This window comes from Eptatretus burgeri, chromosome 12 (genome assembly GCF_056783735.1).
Source record: "Eptatretus burgeri isolate ZD-2024b chromosome 12, Ebu_testis_v1, whole genome shotgun sequence".
NCBI classification, from domain to species: domain Eukaryota; kingdom Metazoa; phylum Chordata; class Myxini; order Myxiniformes; family Myxinidae; genus Eptatretus; species Eptatretus burgeri.
Window position 1 is genome coordinate 38,494,851 of NC_140972.1, and position 20,021 is coordinate 38,514,871.

A 20,021-nucleotide genomic window follows, 5' to 3' on the forward strand; every position below is an offset into this window, starting at 1 on the left:
CCCCATGGTTTCCCTCCTGTCATCAAAGATTGGGAATCCCGAAGGCTTTGCCCCAATCCAGTCATCCGGTGAGTTTCCCCGATGGAGGACAGCGACACAGGAGGTAATCCCACGGAGTGGATCGTCACATTTCTTGTCTTCTCTCTCAGATTGGACAAGATTTCTTCTCTTCAGATTGGATTCCTTACATTCCCTTCATCGTTCGTTTCCTCTCTCTCTCCTCACACCACAAGTAAGTACACACACTTTTATTTAATACACAATGTGGTTTGACTCGATCTCTTCCTTCACATGTCAAGCAATCAAGACATGAAGTTCACTTACAGAACCTCAAACTTGCTCCCTCTCAAGGAGATCCCTCATCCCACAACCCTCAACCATTCACCCCATCAGAAACCTTCATGATGGCGATCACGTGACCGGACGATGTTTAGTCAGCATTGACCTGAGAGGAATCGGTTCTGTTCGTTTCCCCAAGATCGATCTTGTTCACCTCAAACCCGCCCAATGCTCGCTCACCTTCAGCGGTGACAAGTGGGGTCCGACTCGAACGACAACCAGAAGCCGCGACTGAGAGGACTCACTTGAGAAACTCGAATGGGCGGGGCGAGGGAGGCGGAACGTTCATCTGTGCGCAGGCCCCGCCCAATGACGGAGGCGGAACATCAATCTGCGCGCAGGCCCCGCCCAATGACGGAGGGGGAACATCAATCTGCGCGCAGGCCCCGCCCAATGACGGAGGCGGAACGTCAATCTGCGCGCAGGCCCCGCCCAATGACGGAGGCGGAACGTCAATCTGCGCGCAGGCCCCGCCCAAATTTTCTCGAAGATTTTGAATTTACGTGAACAATGTTAAGGAAATCTCAATATGAACAAAAACAAAATTAATCCTTCTTCAACATCACGTGATTTGTCATAACATACAATAACATCCGGTTCAATCAAAGGTCATCACGTTCATTTCAGATGTTAATGTCACGATGATGTTTTCAAGGATTCAACAACAGCCAAATATTAACTGTTTATTACAGATGAAAACAAATACGTCATAACGTGGGAAGAAGGATGTGCCGACAACTCACGACTCGACCCACATCCGCCATTCTGACCCAGCCCGCCAGATTCATCCCACATGTGACGTCACATCCTGTGACGTATTTATGTATTGTATATTTACATTGTACATTGTATATTTACATAATAACAGTCAAAATTACCGATAACAACACAGGAAGTGAATCCATGTCGTTCACACATTATTTATTAAAATACACAGTTTGGTGTTAAAATCAATTCTTCATCGAGATTTCGTGAGTGTGACGTGTGAGTGTTAATTATGGTTTTGTTTTCCAAGATAAAATGTGTTTATTTCATTTATCACTCGTTTTGGGATTCAAATGATATTATGTGTGTGATGTTAAAACCGAATGTGACAGTTGATCTGTCGATGACGTCACAGCCATTTGTCAACATCCGGGATCTCAATATTTGGCATGACGTCACTGATCATATTCCGTCCATATAACTTTTTGGGATATCGTGCCATATATCGTTTTTACCCCATCCCTGAATTGTGAAGAATCGGTGAAAAATTAAAATAAATTCTCCTCTCTGTATCTGGAACCGATCAATTCGTCGTCGTCAAACACCGAACCTCAACGTCACAGAGGTTGTGTGACGTCACAATGATCATTCCAACGTTCGGGAACAGACAAGGTGGAGAGGTGATGGATGTGAAGCGTCAGTTGGAGGATCGAGCATCGACGAACAGGACAGAGATGTGGATTGTTACGGTGATCTTGGTGTTGTTCGTCCTTGGTGGGACATGGCGACCTCCGCTGCAGGTAAGTGGGGATTGTAAGGGATGGTGGAGTCGGGAAGGGACACAACACGGAAGGAGTGAGTTTATCAGGAGTTTGTGTGGTTTGATGTTAGAGAGAACAGGGGGTGTATTGTGAGTTTGTAACATGAGCAAGTTGTTCGTGTCTGCACGGGATTCCACACACAGTACGGATGGAGGAGGGAAAAATACAAATGGAGTCTTGTATCATAGAGTCGGGAAGTTGTAACAATTCACATTTATTATGGGCCGGGGGCCAGTAGGACCTCCCTTGCACCCCCTCCCCCCCACCCCGACCCCTCCTCCCACACCCCCCCCGCCCCACACCCCACACCCTCCCCCGCCCTGATACCAGTGTTCATATTTGTCCCAAGTCTCAGAAAAATAACTCATTTTCACTCTGCTTTATCTGTTTCCATGGCAACCAATCAAAAATAGACGAATCTCACAAAGATCGGCAAAATGTCAACATCTCTGTCAAATATAAACATAAAATCACAAAGTTGGTGTCAAATTAAAGTTTATACATTTACGTATTAAAATATATTTTGTTTATGCAAATTAGCCTATTTGCATGTAAATTCAATTTGACGAAAACACAAGAATTCCCACAAAAATGCAAGAATTTCCATTTTCTTTACTTGTAATTACCACATGTCAGTTTTTTGTCAAAAAATCGTAACTTAAGTGTTACCAGATACAAGACAGGTTGGCAAAAAATATATTAAAATATTTTTGAATTTTTTTAAGTTGGCTAATTAGCATAAAATACAAAGCACAATGAATCATTCGAAAATCATGCAAAATCAGATTAATCAATAGAATGAATTACCTGGGCCTGATGTACATAACTGTGACTTATGATGTCTGTTGGTGTTTGAGGGAAACACAACTATTTTCTGTTTGAGTAAAAGTAGTGGAAATGATTTTAAATGCATTGATGTTTTCATTCGGATCCGCCATTATGGAAATTCTCATTTTCGTAAATATAGATGGAGGAATCTTCATGGTCGTGTTGATGGAGGAATCTTCATGGTCGTGTTGATGGAGGAATCTTCATGGTCGTGTAGATGGAGGAATCTTCATGGTCGTGTCGATGGAGGAATCTTCATGGTCGTGTAGATGGAGGAATCTTCATGGTCGTGTCGATGGAGGAATCTTCATGGTCGTGTTGATGGAGGAATCTTCATGGTCGTGTAGATGGAGGAATCTTCATGGTCGTGTTGATGGAGGAATCTTCATGGTCGTGTAGATGGAGGAATCTTCATGGTCGTGTAGATGGAGGAATCTTCATGGTCGTGTAAATGGAGGAATCTTCATGGTCGTGTTGATGGAGGAATCTTCATGGAATGCTTTTCTCGTTGGTGGACATGAAAGATCCCAAGGTGTTTCTTGCAAAGACTCGACGAGTTATCGCCAGCATTCTGAACAAATCACAAATTGCTTCCCAAACTCTCTTGTTAAACTGTGCTTGACAAGCATGGTCATGAAACCAATATACCCAGTGTGAGTTCAACACCTTCATCCTGCAGAGGATTGAAAACAGGCTGATGATGATAATGATGATGATGATGATGATGATGATGATGATGATGATGATGATGATGATTATAACAGCTGGAAAATATAACCTCCTTTCACCTTCAGTGAAAGCTGTTCACGATTTTGGGTGATCTTGACCTTTGCCGTTTGATCAAAAAAAAAACCATTTAATTCTGCTTCTACCTTTTAATTGGTGAACCAATTCAGTAACCCAATATGCTAATTCTTAAAATTTCAGATCAATTGCATGAAAATTAGTGATTTTATGTGATGCTGAACTTTGACCTTTTGACCAAAACATTAATTTATTTTCTCCATATTCTCATGAGAAAGTTATGCTGAAAATTTAATGACAAAGCTCAAATGGTAAATTGGAATTTCAGGTGAATTGCATTAAATTGATGATTTTCGGTGAATTTGACCTTTTGACCTTTTCACAAAATTATTTTATTTTTTCTTCTCCATATTCTAATATTCTAATAATAAAGCTTTCTTGAAAATTTGATTTAAAAATTTCAAATTGTAACAAAGTTACGGACCGGACGCACGCACGCACACACACGTGATTGCAAAACCCCACCTTCCACTGCGTGAGGGACGGGTTAATCAACTTTTCTCCTCTCCCTGCCCTTTTTTCCATGTCCATAGATTTTCGAGAAAAACGCTGTGGAGGAATCAGTGGTCTCCAAACTTCGTGACGTCGTGTTCGTCACAATTGGCATCTTTTTATTTGTCATCGTAACATCATTTAAACCATCTTCCTGGTTCAATCGACAGAGGAAGCACAAAAAAAAGCTCCACATTCACTGGTAAGGAAGACAAGTGACGTTTTCATCAATGTGATCCTTGCTTCATCCATGAGGGCAGTAAATGCAGAAATGGTGTGTGGAGTCGAAAGGATCGTGGTCGGGGGGGGGGGGAGGGGGGTCCTAAGGGTTTTGGTTTTCTTTGGAGTCTGAAAGTTTTTTGGGTGGGTGGTGGGTCTTCAAGGTCATGAGGTGTCTCAAGCACCTGAAGGATTTCAACATATCTTTGAGTTCTCAAGGTCCTTGGGGATCTTAGGGGTCTTTGAGAGTACAAAGGGGTCCTCAGGTGTCAAGGGGTTTAAAGGTAGTGAGGGGTCTGGAACATGCATGCATGGCTCCTATTATGCAGTGGCCTGCAAAGGTATTCAACCCTCCCAGGTTTCACATGTTGATGCCACCTGAGCTTATTTCTTGATGCTTTCAAATCAAACTTAATATGTCGTCTTCACAAACTATTCCGAAGTGATAAAACTAAAAAATGCAGATAAAATGTGAATAAGTCAGATTAACAGAGAAAACTATAAAGGCATTCGGTGGAGCTCATACCTCCGCAAGGCTGATTAGTTTATGTTTTGTATCCCACTGATAGGCCAGATCTGGATTCGGACCTCAACTAAAATTTAATTGGCTTCTTCTTATCACATTACCAACTCATCCACCAAATTTTGGCCGAATCCGTGCATAATTTTTTGAAATATCACTCTTGTACATCGGTTTTGCCTGATGATTCAACCGTGAAGAATCACTTAAAAATACTCTGATCTGGATCCGGATTAAATCTTCACCAAAATCGAAATGAATACTTCCTCGTTACATACCAAACCTCTCCACCAAGTTTCGTCCAAATTCATCCACAACTTTTTGAGATAACCTTCTATCCGTCGTTTTTGGCCAATCACTCAATGGCGAAGAATCACTTGGAAAACTATTGCATCCAGATCCGGATTGGGATCATCACCAAAATCTAATCATATTGTCCGGATCGCATACCCAAGCTCTCCAACAAATTTCGTCCAGATCCGTCAACAACTTTTTGAGATATTTTGTTCATAAACAAACAAACAGATGGGGGTGAAAACATAACCTCCATCCACCTTTGTTGGCATGGGTAATCAGATGATTCTCAGTTGCATAAGCATTCAACCCCTTTTCCCAATTAACCCTAAATCACTTCAGGAGAAAATTATTGGTTTGAAAGGTTTCAAAATAAGTGCACAGTAATAGGTTTCATGTGTATGTAATCAGTGATTAAACTAAAAAATTAAACTCCTTCACTTATCTCAGGAGTTTTAATGTGCAACTCACTTGGTCAACCAACAAGGCAAACATGAGGATTTATATATGGGGTACTGAGGGGTCTCAGGAGTCTAAAGGGTCCAAAGGTTTCAAAAGTACCTTCCAATAGTACTTGTAATAGACGCAGTCACGGTCCAACTTACATTTAAACATGACATGTTGAAAGTATTTAATCACGTGGGTTAGTCGGTGGACATGCACTTGCTCCATTCTACTGGGTGGACAATAAATAACTGACACATTTATATTTCATGTTGAAATAGAAATTTAATAGAAAATGAGGATATTCATATATATATATATATATTTAAACAAAACAGCCCTTCCAGGGGAATACTTCAGCTTATTATTACTCCTTGATCTTCAAAATAACACCCTTAAAGTGACCACCATTTTCCTGTATGTCTTGACGCACACGAACAGCAATGTTTTGCATCATTTTCCTGAAGGTTTCAAGTGGAATAAAGGTTCGTTCCTCTTCAATTTGCTTCCATAAGTCTTGAATAGTCCTTGCTCTTGTCTGGTAGGCAGTTGATTTAAGGTACCTCCACAAGAAGAAATCAAGTGCTGTTAAATCCAGACTTCTGGCTGGCCATGGAACATCTCCAGATCATGAAATGAGATGATCGAGGAAAAGGTCCTTCAGGAATGACATTGATGCACAAGCAGAATGAGCAGTTGCCCCACCTTGTTGGAACCAGGTTTAACCATCAAATCCCAAGTTCCTTAGTTTTGGAGCAAGAAAGTATCTTATCATTTCTTTGTCGCTCAAGTATCACCGCAACAGTTGCTCCATTGGCAGCTGAAAAATAATATGGCCCAATGACTCCAGCACAAGAAATGCCGCACCACACTGTGACACGTTTGCCATGTAAAGGTTGTTGGTGGAACTGCTCAGGATTTTCTTCCACCCCGAATCGAGTGTTCTGCTTGTTAACAAAACCTGGAAGCTCAAAATTAGCTTCATCTGACATGATTATTTATTTCAATAAACCTGCCATCTTCCTCGAACATCTGAAGAAATGTGCCACACAATTACATCCTTCTTTGTCAATCATCTTAACTAAGTTCTTGAACCATTTGAACCTGGTCGGGAAACCTCTGCAAATTATCCTTCATCATGGTCCAAAGGGATGTTCTCTTTCTGTCCAACGCCTGTGATTGTTTTCTTATCAAACGGCGAGGACTATGCTGAACCCATCTCGTCTTCATTTTCCCACCCTTCTTCCCTCCCATGGTACACTGAAGCTTGTGGTGAGGCAGTTGTCCTGAAACAAATTGCCTTCGCCTCATGGAAGGCAAATACAACTGAGGGCAATCTCAGTTCCTTCCACAAAGCTCGGAAAAAGTGTGTCTACCCTGAAGAAAGCCATGAAGCAACAATTTTCCAACCTTAAGTCTGAACTCACAAACCTGTCTCCCTCCTCCAAATCCTGGTGACATCTCATCAAGTCTGTTTCTGGTGGATGATCCCCCGCCACCCCCTCCCTAACCTCAGAGATGCACAGCTGACACTGCACATGAAAAGGCTGAATGCTTAAACTCTGTGTTTGCTTCGAAATCTTGTGTACCAAACACATCGCTTTCTGTGCTCACCTTACCCAGTCACATCCAGCTTTTCCGGGACTTTGTGTCCTTTTCTCATGAAAAGGTGGACAGCTTGCTGTCAAACCTCGACTCAGATTCTTCAACCGGTCCAGACGGCATCAGCCCGATTGTCCAAAAAAACCTCCTCTGCTGCTCTTACTCACCTTCTCTCTGTTCTATTCACCCTCTCATTTGCTCAAGGTCATCTGCCATCTGCTTGGAAATCAGGAAACATCACTGCCCTGTATAAAAAGGTGCAAAAACAGATCCCTCCCAATCATCATCAAGGTTATCGAATCCATCATCGCTTCTAACATTAAATCCTTCCTCTTCTCCAATGGCCTGATTTCCAATCATAAAATTAAATTCAGACCAGGTCACTCCACCCTGGACTTGCTGCTTCTGCTTTCCCAAAAATGGATGGAGGCCCTCAACGCCAGACATGAGATCAGAGCCATCTCTTAGACATATCGTGTGCTTTTGATACGGTCTGGCATCCTGCCCTGCTCAACAAACTCTCTTCCTATGGTATCCACGGCAATCTCCACTCATGGCTCGCAGACTTCCTCTCCTGAAGCAGTCAACGTATGGCCCTCAATTTAATTCTCTCATCCCCTTTTCCTGTCCAGGCTGGAGTTCTTCAAGGCAGTCTTCTGGGCCCAGTGCTTTTTCTGGTTTTCATCAATGATCTCTCCAACTCTGAATAATCCTATTTATCTCTTTGCTGATGACTCCACCATCTGCTGTACCATGTCATCAATCAGACCGGCAAGCAGGAGCCTCTTCACTCTGCAAATCTGGATAAAATCACACGCTGGTCCAACACGTGGAACATGCCTTTCAATGCTTACAAATTTCACACTCAACATCACTCCAAAAGGACCATCTGGAACCACCCACCCTCCCTCCCCATCTACTTTCTCAACAATCCTCTTGAAGAAGTCCTTTATTTAAAGTTTTTGGTCTCACTATCTGCCATGATCTCTCCTGGGAAAGCAACATCTCCAAGCTGGCCTCCAAAGCCAGTCGCCGATTGGGCATCCTCCATCGTGCAAAGTCCGTCATTGGCATACCTGACCTCCTGACCATGTACAAAGCTTTCATCCTCCACAGTCTGATGGAGTACTTCTCTTCCCTCTGGGCTGGTGCTCCCACCTCTCACCTTTCTCAGCTGTTTCACACTGTGGAAACCAAGGCATTTCGTATCATTGGTATCTCCCATGATGAGGCTGGGTCTTTGGGTCTCTCATTCTCACACCAGAGGCAGGTCTTCTACAGTCTCCTCTCCGACCTCCCCCCTGGATCTGTCTGCTTTCTGCACCGCCCATATTAGTGCAGGGAGCTCATGGTCCACCAGCAACCCCCTCTGGGAAAACTACCAAAATCACGAATCACTGCTCACCTTCTTTCTTTTATTCCTCTTTTTTTCCAGCTTTAGAGCAAACTCCTACACACTCATGAATCCCACTCTTCCCTCCAGGTTTTAAAAACAGCTGTTCACCACCATCTCTGATCTTGCCCTATCCAAAACCACGATCTTGTCCATGATCTTTTCATGATCCCCGTTAATCCACCCAAGCCTCCCTCCTTCAAATTCCCTGCCTTCCTTCCTGAAAGTCCCTGTAGTCATTTAAGATGTTCAGTAATGAAGTCATGTATGATGTACAGTAATGAAGTCATGTACAGTAATGTATTTTTTCATCAAGCGATTTTCAACAATCATCAATGATACATGACTTCATGACTGTGCATCATACATCTTGTTTACCCCGTGTACCCCGCTCCATCCCTCTCCCTTCCACAGATCTCCTCATATCTCTGTTTCCCACTGTTTTGTGCTTCCTCTCCCGTCCCTCTTGTCTCCTGGTCACTTTGTTATATGTTCTGTGTGTTCGCTCTTCTCTGAGCCTTTACATTGCATAATAAATAAATAAATAAATAACAAGCTTCAAACACAAATGTAATGTTGTTCGGCGATCGAACGCTTATGGGTCGACGAGTGTGCGTACGTCAAAGCCACACTGTCAGCCCAGGTCGTATCTTCATGCACTGTTAAACAAACTGCGATTCCATGTTGTATTTATACATTTAAAAGGTATCTCGTTTGGTGTTATGCTTTTCTTCTGGTTCAATGTTGAGCTTTTCCTGCATGCAGAGCTTTTAAAACACAGTGTGGGAAGCGGCCGCCGGATATGGGAGACAGCCGAACGTGTAACCATACAAACACACAAACAGACACCACACTTCACATTATGTAATAGATACTGTGCTTCATTTTAGCTCGAACTGACAAGTATTGTGTTTGTTTCTTGCAGTTTTGGATGTGGCCGGAGACATTTAAAGAACATGGGGAAGAAAGAGCAGCCGTTGCTTGAGGAAGTTCCAAAAAACAAAGCCTTGGAGATGCAGAATGTGAAGGAACAGGAGGATGAAAGAACAAAGTTGTGGCTGAGAGAGCATGAAAAACTACAGGAAAGGGGTGAAAAGTTGCACCAAAAAGAGGAAGAACTGAAGGAAAGAGAACTCCTCATTCAGCTTGGAGAGCAAACAGTTCAGGGAAAAGTTGTGCAACAAAAATATGAGGAAGAGGAATGGAAAAAAGAGAAGGAAATGCAGAAAGAAATAGAGGAAGAACAGCAGAGGAAAAGCAAGGAAGAGGAACTGAGGAAAAAGATGAGGAGGAGCAAATGGAAAAACATGATGAAGAGAAAAAGAAAAAACTCTTCAGAGTGGAGACGAATAGAAGAGGAAGTTCGGAGAGAACTCGAAGAATTTGAAAAATGGAGGGAATCGGTGTATCAGGAGCATGCACGTAGACACCTTGAGATCGAACAAAAAGAGAAAGAGGTGTTAAAGAGTGAGCATGTGGTGGAGAAATTACAGAAAGGGATTTCTGAACTCGAGGAAATGGAGTGGGAAAAACGGGCACGATTCGAAAAAGGAAGGTGTTAAAAGAAGGGGAAATAAAACATCGAGAGATTGAGACGTGCCAACAAGAGAAGGAGATGAGAGAACGAGAAAAGGATGTTGAGGAAATGGCGAGAGTGATGTACCAACGAGAAGAGGAGGAGCGGAGGGAACAAGAGAGATTTTTAGAGAGAAAAAAAATAAAAGAGGAAGATTTTTTCCTTCGAGAGAAAGAGGCACATCAGCTGGAGCAGGGGATTAATAAGAGGGAAAACGATGTGCGCACACGGGAATACGAGGTGTGGAAAAGTGAGGAAAGGGAGGAAACACGACGAGAGCAGGAAGTACAGAGACGAGTCGAATGTGAAAAGCAGAAACAACTCGAACAAGAAAAGAATCGAGGAGTTGAACGGGAAAAAGAGTCGGCAATGGATCAAGAACTCGAGAAACCCTTTCAGAAATCCGACGAGACCAAAAAGGAGGGGAAAGCGAGTCTTGATGTGGAGGACACAGAACATGTGGAAAAACTTGCTGATGGGAAAGTGCATCAACAGCAAAAACAGAATGAGACTTCCCAAGAGTGGTCTCAGAAATGGAATGACAAGCAACGGCTGAAGCAGCAACAGAAACAGTTGTTCAAAAAGCAAATGAAGAAACAAAGCAAGGCAGCAGAGAAAAGTGTTTGGGTTGAAAGGAAACCCCACGGTGTTCACGGGACACAGCAACAACAGAATCCTCGCCATGATCACGGGCTGCAACAACAGCAACAACATACACAGCACATTGTTGAAGAGTTGCAGCAACAACAGAAGCCTCCCCGTGATAATGAAGCAAAACAGCAGCAACAACAGCCACAGCATGTTGTTCAAGGGTTCCAGCAGGAACAAAAACCTTGCGCTGATCAAGGGCTGAAACATCAGCAGAAGCAGCAAGGTGTTGATGGGCCACACCATATTCAGGACCTTCAACAGGTAAACATCCATCAGTACTTTGTCGATGAAGGGATGAACATTCTGGGTACAAACACAGCTATCCTCAAGATGAAGACCTGAAGTTGAAATAGATTTTAGCATTTAGTCTTTTATAAACATTGCTGTAAATACTTCCTTTGATGAAGAAGAATATCCTTGATTGTGAAGATAATTGTAATTATAATTTTAATGGGAAAGGTAACTTATTGCTGCGGTCATCCCCCTGCAGGATAGATCGCAATAATTTTAACTCCCTTGATTGGATGAGATCAAATAATTCACCTTTTCATTGGTTACCTGTTCTATCAGTGCATTTCCTTCTGTGCCACATCCTGAACAAGTTATCAAACTGATGAACACAAAAATATATTTAATCTTTCATATTTTTATTGTTTTTCCAAAGACCCCTCAGAAGAGGGGCCCGTTCCCTCCACCACCACCCAAGTACAAGAAACCATCTTACCGGCTGGAACGTAAGTTACCAAGATCTTGCCTTACATTACAAAATATTCCAAACTTTATCTAAATTACATGTTCTTCACCTCCATCGTGTCCCATTTGGTCTGTGCTTCAAAAGTGTTGAGAACAAATGAATATATTGTTTCACTGGAAGCCAGACAAGCACCAAACAATTATTCCAATCAGTGGAAGTCTGGAATGAGTGTTAACATATCCATAAAGAAGTCGTTGTGAACACCAAGATGTTCCTTAAAATTAATTGTTTGAAAAATCAAATCTTTACAATTCCACCTTCAATCATCGACGGGTGACTCGAGCTGCCTCCCACGAAGCAGTCCATCCTGGTTCACTTCGACGTCATCAGATGAGGTTTTGTTATTTCACTTTGTGCAGTAAGTGGGGATTTGTGGGCTCTGTATGAAGCACAGAAATGATGGACCAAATTGCCTCAATTCCCTTGTTCGGTGACACAGTGGGATTTGGTGATGAAGAAAATCAAGATGTGAAAGTGGAGGGGAAGGTGAAATAAAACATGAACTGAAATGCACAAAATGAGGGAGACGGAGAAGCACAGAGAGATCGAGAGAGAGATATTCATTCCAGGATTGTGTTGGAAGGCAGAATAATGATGGAGATTATGATGACAATGCTCTTGAGTGATTTTGACTTCCTTTTGTTGATGTTTGTGTGCAGAGGAAGAAGTCCTCGTGATGCCCGCTGGAGAGGAGGATGCCATGTTTGGGAGTGACTCTCTCATCACTCCATCATATAAGCTCTCCAGAAATGCAAAAAGATACACCAGGCTCATGCAGATGGCCGATTCAAAATTTTTCAACTGAACGGTGTCCAGAACTAAGGTACGATAAACACTCTGGACTTATTTCATCAACTGAATCCTTTTTTTGTCCATGTTTGTCAATCTGTCACTTCCTTGTTAAGACGATCATGATGAGAACTTAATAACTATGACTGTGGAAAATTTAATAATTCAAATGAATACATAAAGAAGGTGAGGTCCCTCCCTGATTCACACAATCAATGCCAATCATGAAGGGAACTACAGATATGAACACTTGGTGTTCATTCCTGGACATCATGCGTGACCTTGTTACTGAACATCATACATGACTTCATTACTGTCCATCATACATGACTTCATTACTGAACATCATACATGACTTCATTACTGTACATCATACATGACTTCATTACTGTACATCATACATGACTTCATAACTGCACATCACACATGACTTCATTACTGTACATCATACATGACTTCATTACTGTACATCATACATGACTTCATTACTGTACATCATACATGACTTCATTACTGTTCATCATACATGACTTCATTCCTGTACATCATGTGTGACTTCATTACTGTACATCATCGTGTATATATATATATATATATATATATATATATATATATTATATATATATATATATATATGTATATATATTGCTGGAAATACTTCCTTTAATGGAGAAGAATATCCTTAATTGTGAACATAATTGTTACGATAATTTTGGTGGGAAAGTTACCTTCTTGGCACAGTCATCCCCATGTCGGATAGATCACAAGAATTTTAACTCATCTTGATTTAACTCTCCCCCCATCTCTCTGCCCCCTCTCTCGTCCAGCAGCGTCGTCTGATATTTCAGATAATTTGTTCAAATTTGCATAAAAGCACCAAAATGGGTACACATGTAGAATAACTAGTACGTGCCCGTAAAAAATAATAATAATAAAAAATTATAATAAATAATTATTCAAACCGCGAGCAACAAACAACAACCACACAGGCCGTTTCTTCGCTCTCGCGTGCCTGTAAGGGCGTGGCCCGGATTTTCACATATTATTCGCAATTTAGTTTTAATACCCAATTATTCAATTAGCGCCAACGTATTTTACCTTTTCGCAATGTCGTGGCAAGGAAAAACAAAAAGAGAAGAGAAGAGAGAGAAAAAAATTTACTTCCTGGTTCGGAGCATACCAGCACTCTGATGTTACCGAAATTTATACACCGTCTAACATGAAAACGATCATAACTTGGGGCATTGTGTTTATCTATAAATGCGCAAAAGAAATTGAGAAATTATTAGAATACACGAAGTCATCATTATCCGGAAGCCCGTACGTTGTAACCTGTAATGGGGAACGCGGCTGAGGTTCCCTTCCCCATCGGCCACGCCCACGCAACAACGTGTCTCGTCATTGGTTTGGTAAATAAATAGCCGTAACTTGGGAAGCACTTGTCCGATTAATATCAAACCTTGAAAAGGCACATCCACAGGTCGAAAGCAATATATCTGGCAAGTTTCAATTCGATCGGATCAGTGGTTCTCATGAAACAGCGGTCACACCCCCACACACACACTGACACACACACTGACACACACACACACACACACACATACACACACACACACACACACTGCTGTAATTATAGATGGATGTATGCTGACCAAGGCACAATCTCGGGTGGCTCCATATCTCGAATTGCTCGGAATACATTATTCTACATGTGTACCAATTTTCGTACTTTTATGTAAATTTGAACAATCGGTTTGCTATGCTGCAGTCCGACTCTTTGTATTCCCTCTCTTCGTATTTTCATGTGGTATCCAAGGACATCTCCACTCATGGCTCGCAGACTTCCTCTCCTGTCGCAGCCAACGTGTGGTCCTTAATGGAGTTCTCTCATCCCCTCATCCTGTCCAGGCTGAAGTTCCTCAAGGCAGCATTCTGGGCCCTGGTGTTTTTCTGGTTTTCATCAATGATCTCTCCAACTCTGGAAAATCCTCCTTATCTCTTTGCTGATGACTCCACCCTCTGCCGTACCATCTGTCATCCCTCATTTCAGCAAGCAGCAGCCTCTTCGCTCTCTGCAGATCTGGATATAATCACAAGCTGGTCAAACACGTGGAGCACGTCCTTCATTTCTGACAAATCTCACACTCTCACTATGTCTCTCCGAAAGGACCGTTTAGAGCCCCCCCCCATCGACTTTCTCAACAAACCTCTCTTAAACCATTGACTGTAAAAATTATTTTAAATTTCTCTTCTCATTGCTCGACCTGAAGGAAGGTTCCTTTCCAAAAGCATCTTTCCTTGTTTCTCCAACCTTGGTTTTTCATTTCACTCCAACATCCAATCCTCCACTCTTCAATTATTTCAGTACGAGAAGCAAGCATCGCAACAATGACTGCATTCTGCCCCCCCCTCCCGTACCTGCGATCTCACAGTCATTGTGTTGTACTTCAGTCAGTTGTCCGTCTTATTTGGTTCAGAAGGACACAGGTCAAGCCGATGAAACCTTTGCCGCCCCTGTGTGAAGCGGGGCCATCGCCGTAAAATACAAAACACACAGGAAATGGCGCTTTGTGTTGAGGCGCGGCGGTGATGGTCATGTTTAACCCTTGACCAGTTAAAGATCCCCGGGGGTTAAATACAGCACGGTAAGCCTTGATCTCATTTGCTGTTTCTCACCTGTCTCTCTCTTTCTCTTTCCTCCAGCCCGCTCCTCTCTCCCCCCCCGCACACCTTCCCTCTCTCCCCAATCTCCCCCTCCGTCCCTCTACCTCCCCCTATCTCTCTGCCCCCTCTCTTAGTATTTTCCTGTGGTATCCAAGGACATCTCCACTCATGGCTCGCAGACTTCCTCTCCTGTCGCAGCCAACGTGTGGTCCTTCATGGAGTTCTCTCATCTCCTCATCCTGTCCAGGCTGGAGTTCCTCAAGGCAGCGTTCTGGGCCCTGTTATTTTTCTGGTTTTCATTAATGATCTCTCTGGAAAATCCTCTTTATCTCTTCCCTGAGGACTCCACTGTTTGCCGTACCATCTGTCATCCATCATATCAGCAAGCAGCAGCCTCTTCGCTCTCTGCAGATTTGGATAAAATCACAAGCTGGTCCAACACGTGGAGCATGTCCTTCAACTCTGACAAATCTCACACTCTCACTATGTCTCTCCAAAAGGACCATTCGGAACCCCCCCCTCCCCCATCTACTTTCTCAACAATCCTCTGGAAGAAGTCCTTTTCTTTCAAGCTTCTGGGTCCCACTATCTGCCATGATCTTTCCAAGGAAAGCCATATTTCCAACCTGGCCTCCAAAGCCAGTCACCGACTGGGAATCCTCCATCGTGCAAAGTCCTTCCTCAGCCCACCTGAGCTCCTGACTACATACAAAGCTTTTATCTGCAGCCTGATGGAGTACTGCTCTCCCCTCTGGGCTGGTGCTCCAGCCTCTCACCTTTCTCGGCTTCACCCTGTGGAAACCAAGGCATTTCGGATCATTGGTATCTCCCACGATGAGGCTGTCTTTGGCCTCTCACTCTCTCACTGCAGGCAAGTCGGTGGTCTTTCTGTCCTCTCTGGTCTCGCCCCCCTCCCCGATCTGTCTGCAATTTGTCCCCATCATATTTCCGCAGGGCGCTCAAGGTCTGCCAACAACCCCCTTCTGGAAAAATACCAAAATCACGAATCACTGCTCACCTTCACTCTTTTATTCCTCTTTTTTCCCGCCTTTGGAATAAACTCCAAAACTCTGTTTTATCCCATTCTTCCCTCCAAACCTCCAAAACAACTGTTCACCACCACCTCTTATCTTTCCCCATCCAAATCCTCAATCTTTTCTTACCCCGTTAATCCACCTCAAACCCACCTTATTCAAATTCCCTGCTTTTCTTCCTGAAAGTCCCTGTGGTGTTCATCTTGTATACCCCATGTTCCCTTCCACAGATCTCTGAATGTCGCTGTTCCCCACTGTTTTGTCCTTCCCTCTCCCGCCCCTATTGTCTCATGCCCCCCTTGCTGTGTGTTGCGTGTTAGCTCTCATGCGAGCCTCAACAAGGTCTACAAAAAAAAAATCATTGTGGCCTGTTAAGTCAAGGCACAGTTGAGCAGGCCAAAAAACACAGCGCCTTCAGGCCTTGCTACATAACCTAGGGTACGCCTTCAGACCCCAGAGAGTGAGGTGGCCGAGGATAGCCTGATGAAGGATATAATTAAATGAGGCTGTTCATTACGTATGTTCAAAAGGGGTGTTTTCCATCCACTGGGGCTATACTCTGTGCAGAGTGTTGGTGCTGCCTACGCAGACCCCTTGGCTATTGGACACAATCCTGGATGGGTCACCACTCCGTCACAGTATACCAGCAAGCTGGCACTCTTTTTGACGACCTAGGAAGGATGACAGGCTGAGTCTACCCCACCTGGTATTAATTCAACAGCCGATTTGGGTTTGAACTCAAGATCATGGGATCCCAAGCCCACAACCCTCACCATTAAGTCAACACCAGGCATAATAATACACAGTAGGTTCAATTTTCCAACAATTCTAGAATGTTATTGTCAACGGGCCTGTCAATACTGACCCCCTATGCCAAAGCTACAGCTTCATGAATAGCCAAAATCAAAAGGAGCCATGATCAAGCGGTTAGCGCAATTCTTCCTTCACCCGGTCCTCTGGTCAGAATTGCTCATCCAGCCGGTCGCTTGAGGTACCGCACACGATCCGACACAATGCCGACGTGACAAAAGAGGATCTTCGTCTCGTCTCGGTCTGTCAGAGACTGTTACACAATACACGAGTGTTGACGACACTGTTTTCCTGAAACAAAATGGTATTGAAGAAGAAATGGAGGTAGAGGATGAGAACGGTGAAAGCTATGAGCAATGCTGCTTTGGCAATTTAGTGCTGATACCTCGCTGACCACGTACTGGGAGAAAGAAATGGCTGTGGGTCATCTTCTGGCTGGACAGAAGGCCACTCAGAGAGCATTCAACAACTTGCTCGTGGAACTTGCTGTCAAAGATAAACCCTATTTATATTTACGAGTAAATTAAGGTACCCGTTCACCCTGGGAATGTACCGTTGGAATAAACTCAAATATCAGCTTCTTCTCCATTTTTATCATTAAATGAACATAAATTTTCCTCCAAGTAAATCAATTATCGACTTTCCAACCAAGTTAATCAATTATCGGCTTTCAAACGCACCATCTTTATCATTCGATGACAGCAGAAACAAGGTATTCGGGCAACACTCTTTAATGAGGTAGTGGAGCGTCAGTCCATGGAAAGCAAAACGCGACATTCAGGGGTGCCATCTCAGCTGCAGAGCAAGTCACAAAACTTTGCGGTTTTTTTTTGGCTACAGGCAATAAATTGCAATTGAAACAGACTTTGACTCAAACGCAAGCACTCAAACATGCACGCACACACACGCACGCACACATGTACACACACACACACACACACACACACACACACACACACACACGGTATATGTCAATGTAATTCAAAGACAGAGACTTGCCAGCTCAGACTATTACATTTAGCTTTTTGGGCTTCAAACAGGGTGACCAAATCCGACAAAAAAAACTTGACACACTCAGCACATGTCAAGTGGGCTACAAAAGCCCCACTGCCCCAGGGCCGGATTTAGGCATGGGCAAGCTGGGCAGTTGCCCAGGGGGCCTCCACATATTTCATGAAAAAAAAACATTGTAAGGAAAAATGTCTTTGAGTGCCTGAATGGTCGTTGGTAGTTTGTGGAACAGATACAAAATATTAATCTTATCTCATTCTCCATTTTATATGGAAGTCAGTTGACTTCTTTGGAGATTGACAAGTTGACGACGATCATCAACTGCCGAACATTACACGATTCTCAAAAGCTCTCATTGACAATCTTGTTGCGTTGCGTTGACTAGTGTGTGGCAGCCCTTAAAATGAACGTTAGAAACTTTACCTCCCCCAGGGATTTAGGCGAATTGTCCAGTGGAGCAAAGAGAATGGAGAGCAGAGCGGCAAGAGTGTGTGAAGAGTGGTCAGAGAGAACAGCCCGGCAAGGGAGATAGCATGAAGAGCGGCAAGAGAGCTGGAAGGGCCAAGACACAAGAAAGTGAATAGCACGTGCACAAGCCCTGATTCCCGGCTCTGACTCCAACAGTTTGTCAGCTTCTTCAACACATCAGCTCCACTTCCTCCTGATCCTCATGAGCTACCCCTTTTATCACATCTGCCATGACTATGCCTACAATGCCCGAGTATCCCTCCAACCAGACAGGCTGTGCCACTCATGCGGTCCATAGTTACCACCGCGATGCCATCACATAGGCTGACTGGTGTCAGAGCACCTCTTGATCCATCTCAGGCTATGGGGAAGTTTTAAAAGGTGCACACGGGATGCAAACAATTCAATCATCCCCTCATGCACTCATACAAAACAACAATACCATCATTAACTGAACACACTACTTTTATGGCCGACCTATTATGGGTATGATACCCGTATCATTGATGTCACACGTCACATCCTTTTCTGTCACACGAGTGGGCCGTTGGTCCGTTGGACCAAATTTTTATTGGTCTTCATGGCCTTGCAGCACACCTGCCTGCCATACTGTTTGAGCATTGGCTTACCTTTTCCACAAGCCCAAATGAGTTTGGGTCAGGGTGGAGATTATATGTTTTTTATTATTATTATTACTGCCAAATGGAACAACCACTATGATTATTATCGTGAATATGATGAGTATTAATTAATATATGCTTTGTTTAAATTTTATCATTCTTTTTGTAATTAAAATGCCATGCCGTGGAAGGACCTATTGAGCTGCTCTATACACCTTAACATGGCGTGCATTTAAAATATGGGAATTCTTCCGGGTTCTTTGTAGTTAATGAGTCTAATCAACTCAGGAGGTCATGACGATAATTTTGGTGTATTACATTCCACATCAGAAAGCTCCAGTAGAACTCCACAAAAAACATGCAACCCTCCCCCCCCCCCGCCCCCCATTTATAGTGCTTACATTGCCATTATCTGTCGCTTTAACTATTGATTATGAGGATATTTAATGACCACTTTTGTGCACATTAAAGCTAAATTGCATCAATCAAGATGAATATGAAAATAATTCAAACTATATTCCCCATGGCTCGTCAATCATATGTATGAAGTTTCACATCGATCTGTTCAGCGGTTCTGGAGGAGAAGATTTTTTGCGTTTTTATTTTCAATCGAATCTGGCTGCCAGACCACGTGACTGATGACCTCATAGATTTAATTATTCACCAGATGATTGACATTTCAGATTTTTCAAATAAGGATTTATATTCAACTTATCATGGGTGGAAGACCACTTCATTGATTATGTCATCATTCTCACCCTGGATACCCCCATGGGGAGTTTGACATTTGTCACTTGTGAGGAGTGCAATGTTATGGTCACTTCCGATCCATACTTAATACATATATATTAGTTAGATGTAGGGATTCGAACCCACTTTTAAAATACTCTGTAAAACTCGGTCTTTTCGTGGCACGGTGTCCCATCAAGTCAATCCACCAGATGCCCCCTAAAGACGTAGGCTGTGTTATTTCAGTGAAAGCAACCTGAGGAAAACGTTACCTCGGTTCTCCTCAGCATTCCAATCTTGGGCCTTTGTTTAGGTTAAAACGGTCAGAGCCTGAAAATGCTGTCAGGAAGTCCATCATTGGCACAGGGCTGCCCCCTAATGGTCAACCCACATTCCTTTGTCTGAGAAACGAATAGAGCTGGGTTCTTTTCCCAAAGCCAGACCTGTTTTCTTC

The 20,021-nt window shown here is 43.2% G+C and overlaps 2 protein-coding genes across 2 annotated transcripts; both read left to right on the top strand.

Annotated features, from left to right (window-relative positions):
- Window positions 1–1,124: 1,124 nt before the first annotated feature.
- On the top strand, window positions 1,125–10,023 carry LOC147015440 (uncharacterized). The gene is made up of 3 exons (XM_085849106.1): window positions 1,125–1,844; window positions 4,031–4,191; window positions 9,387–10,023. The coding sequence occupies exons 1-3, from the start codon at window positions 1,686–1,688 to the stop codon at window positions 10,021–10,023; spliced, it is 957 nt and encodes a 318-aa protein (XP_085705232.1). The 5' UTR covers window positions 1,125–1,685.
- LOC147015441 (uncharacterized) lies at window positions 10,024–18,855 on the top strand. The gene is made up of 4 exons (XM_085850202.1): window positions 10,024–10,949; window positions 11,353–11,422; window positions 12,102–12,265; window positions 18,183–18,855. The coding sequence occupies exons 1-3, from the start codon at window positions 10,077–10,079 to the stop codon at window positions 12,245–12,247; spliced, it is 1,089 nt and encodes a 362-aa protein (XP_085706328.1). The 5' UTR covers window positions 10,024–10,076; the 3' UTR covers window positions 12,248–12,265; window positions 18,183–18,855.
- The last annotated feature ends 1,166 nt before the right edge of the window (window positions 18,856–20,021 follow it).

What these genes read in the sequence shown, in the direction of transcription:
- LOC147015440 (XM_085849106.1), top strand. Translation starts at nt 1,686, where the DNA reads ATGATCATTCCAACGTTCGGGAACAGACAAGGTGGAGAGGTGATGGAT. An exon ending in CATGGCGACCTCCGCTGCAG is followed by an intron (nt 1,845 to 4,030) that starts GTAAGTGGGGAT and finishes CCATGTCCATAG; the next exon opens with ATTTTCGAGAAAAACGCTGT. An exon ending in AAAAAGCTCCACATTCACTG is followed by an intron (nt 4,192 to 9,386) that starts GTAAGGAAGACA and finishes TGTTTCTTGCAG; the next exon opens with TTTTGGATGTGGCCGGAGAC.
- LOC147015441 (XM_085850202.1), top strand. Translation starts at nt 10,077, where the DNA reads ATGAGAGAACGAGAAAAGGATGTTGAGGAAATGGCGAGAGTGATGTAC. An exon ending in ATATTCAGGACCTTCAACAG is followed by an intron (nt 10,950 to 11,352) that starts GTAAACATCCAT and finishes GTTTTTCCAAAG; the next exon opens with ACCCCTCAGAAGAGGGGCCC. An exon ending in ACCATCTTACCGGCTGGAAC is followed by an intron (nt 11,423 to 12,101) that starts GTAAGTTACCAA and finishes GTTTGTGTGCAG; the next exon opens with AGGAAGAAGTCCTCGTGATG.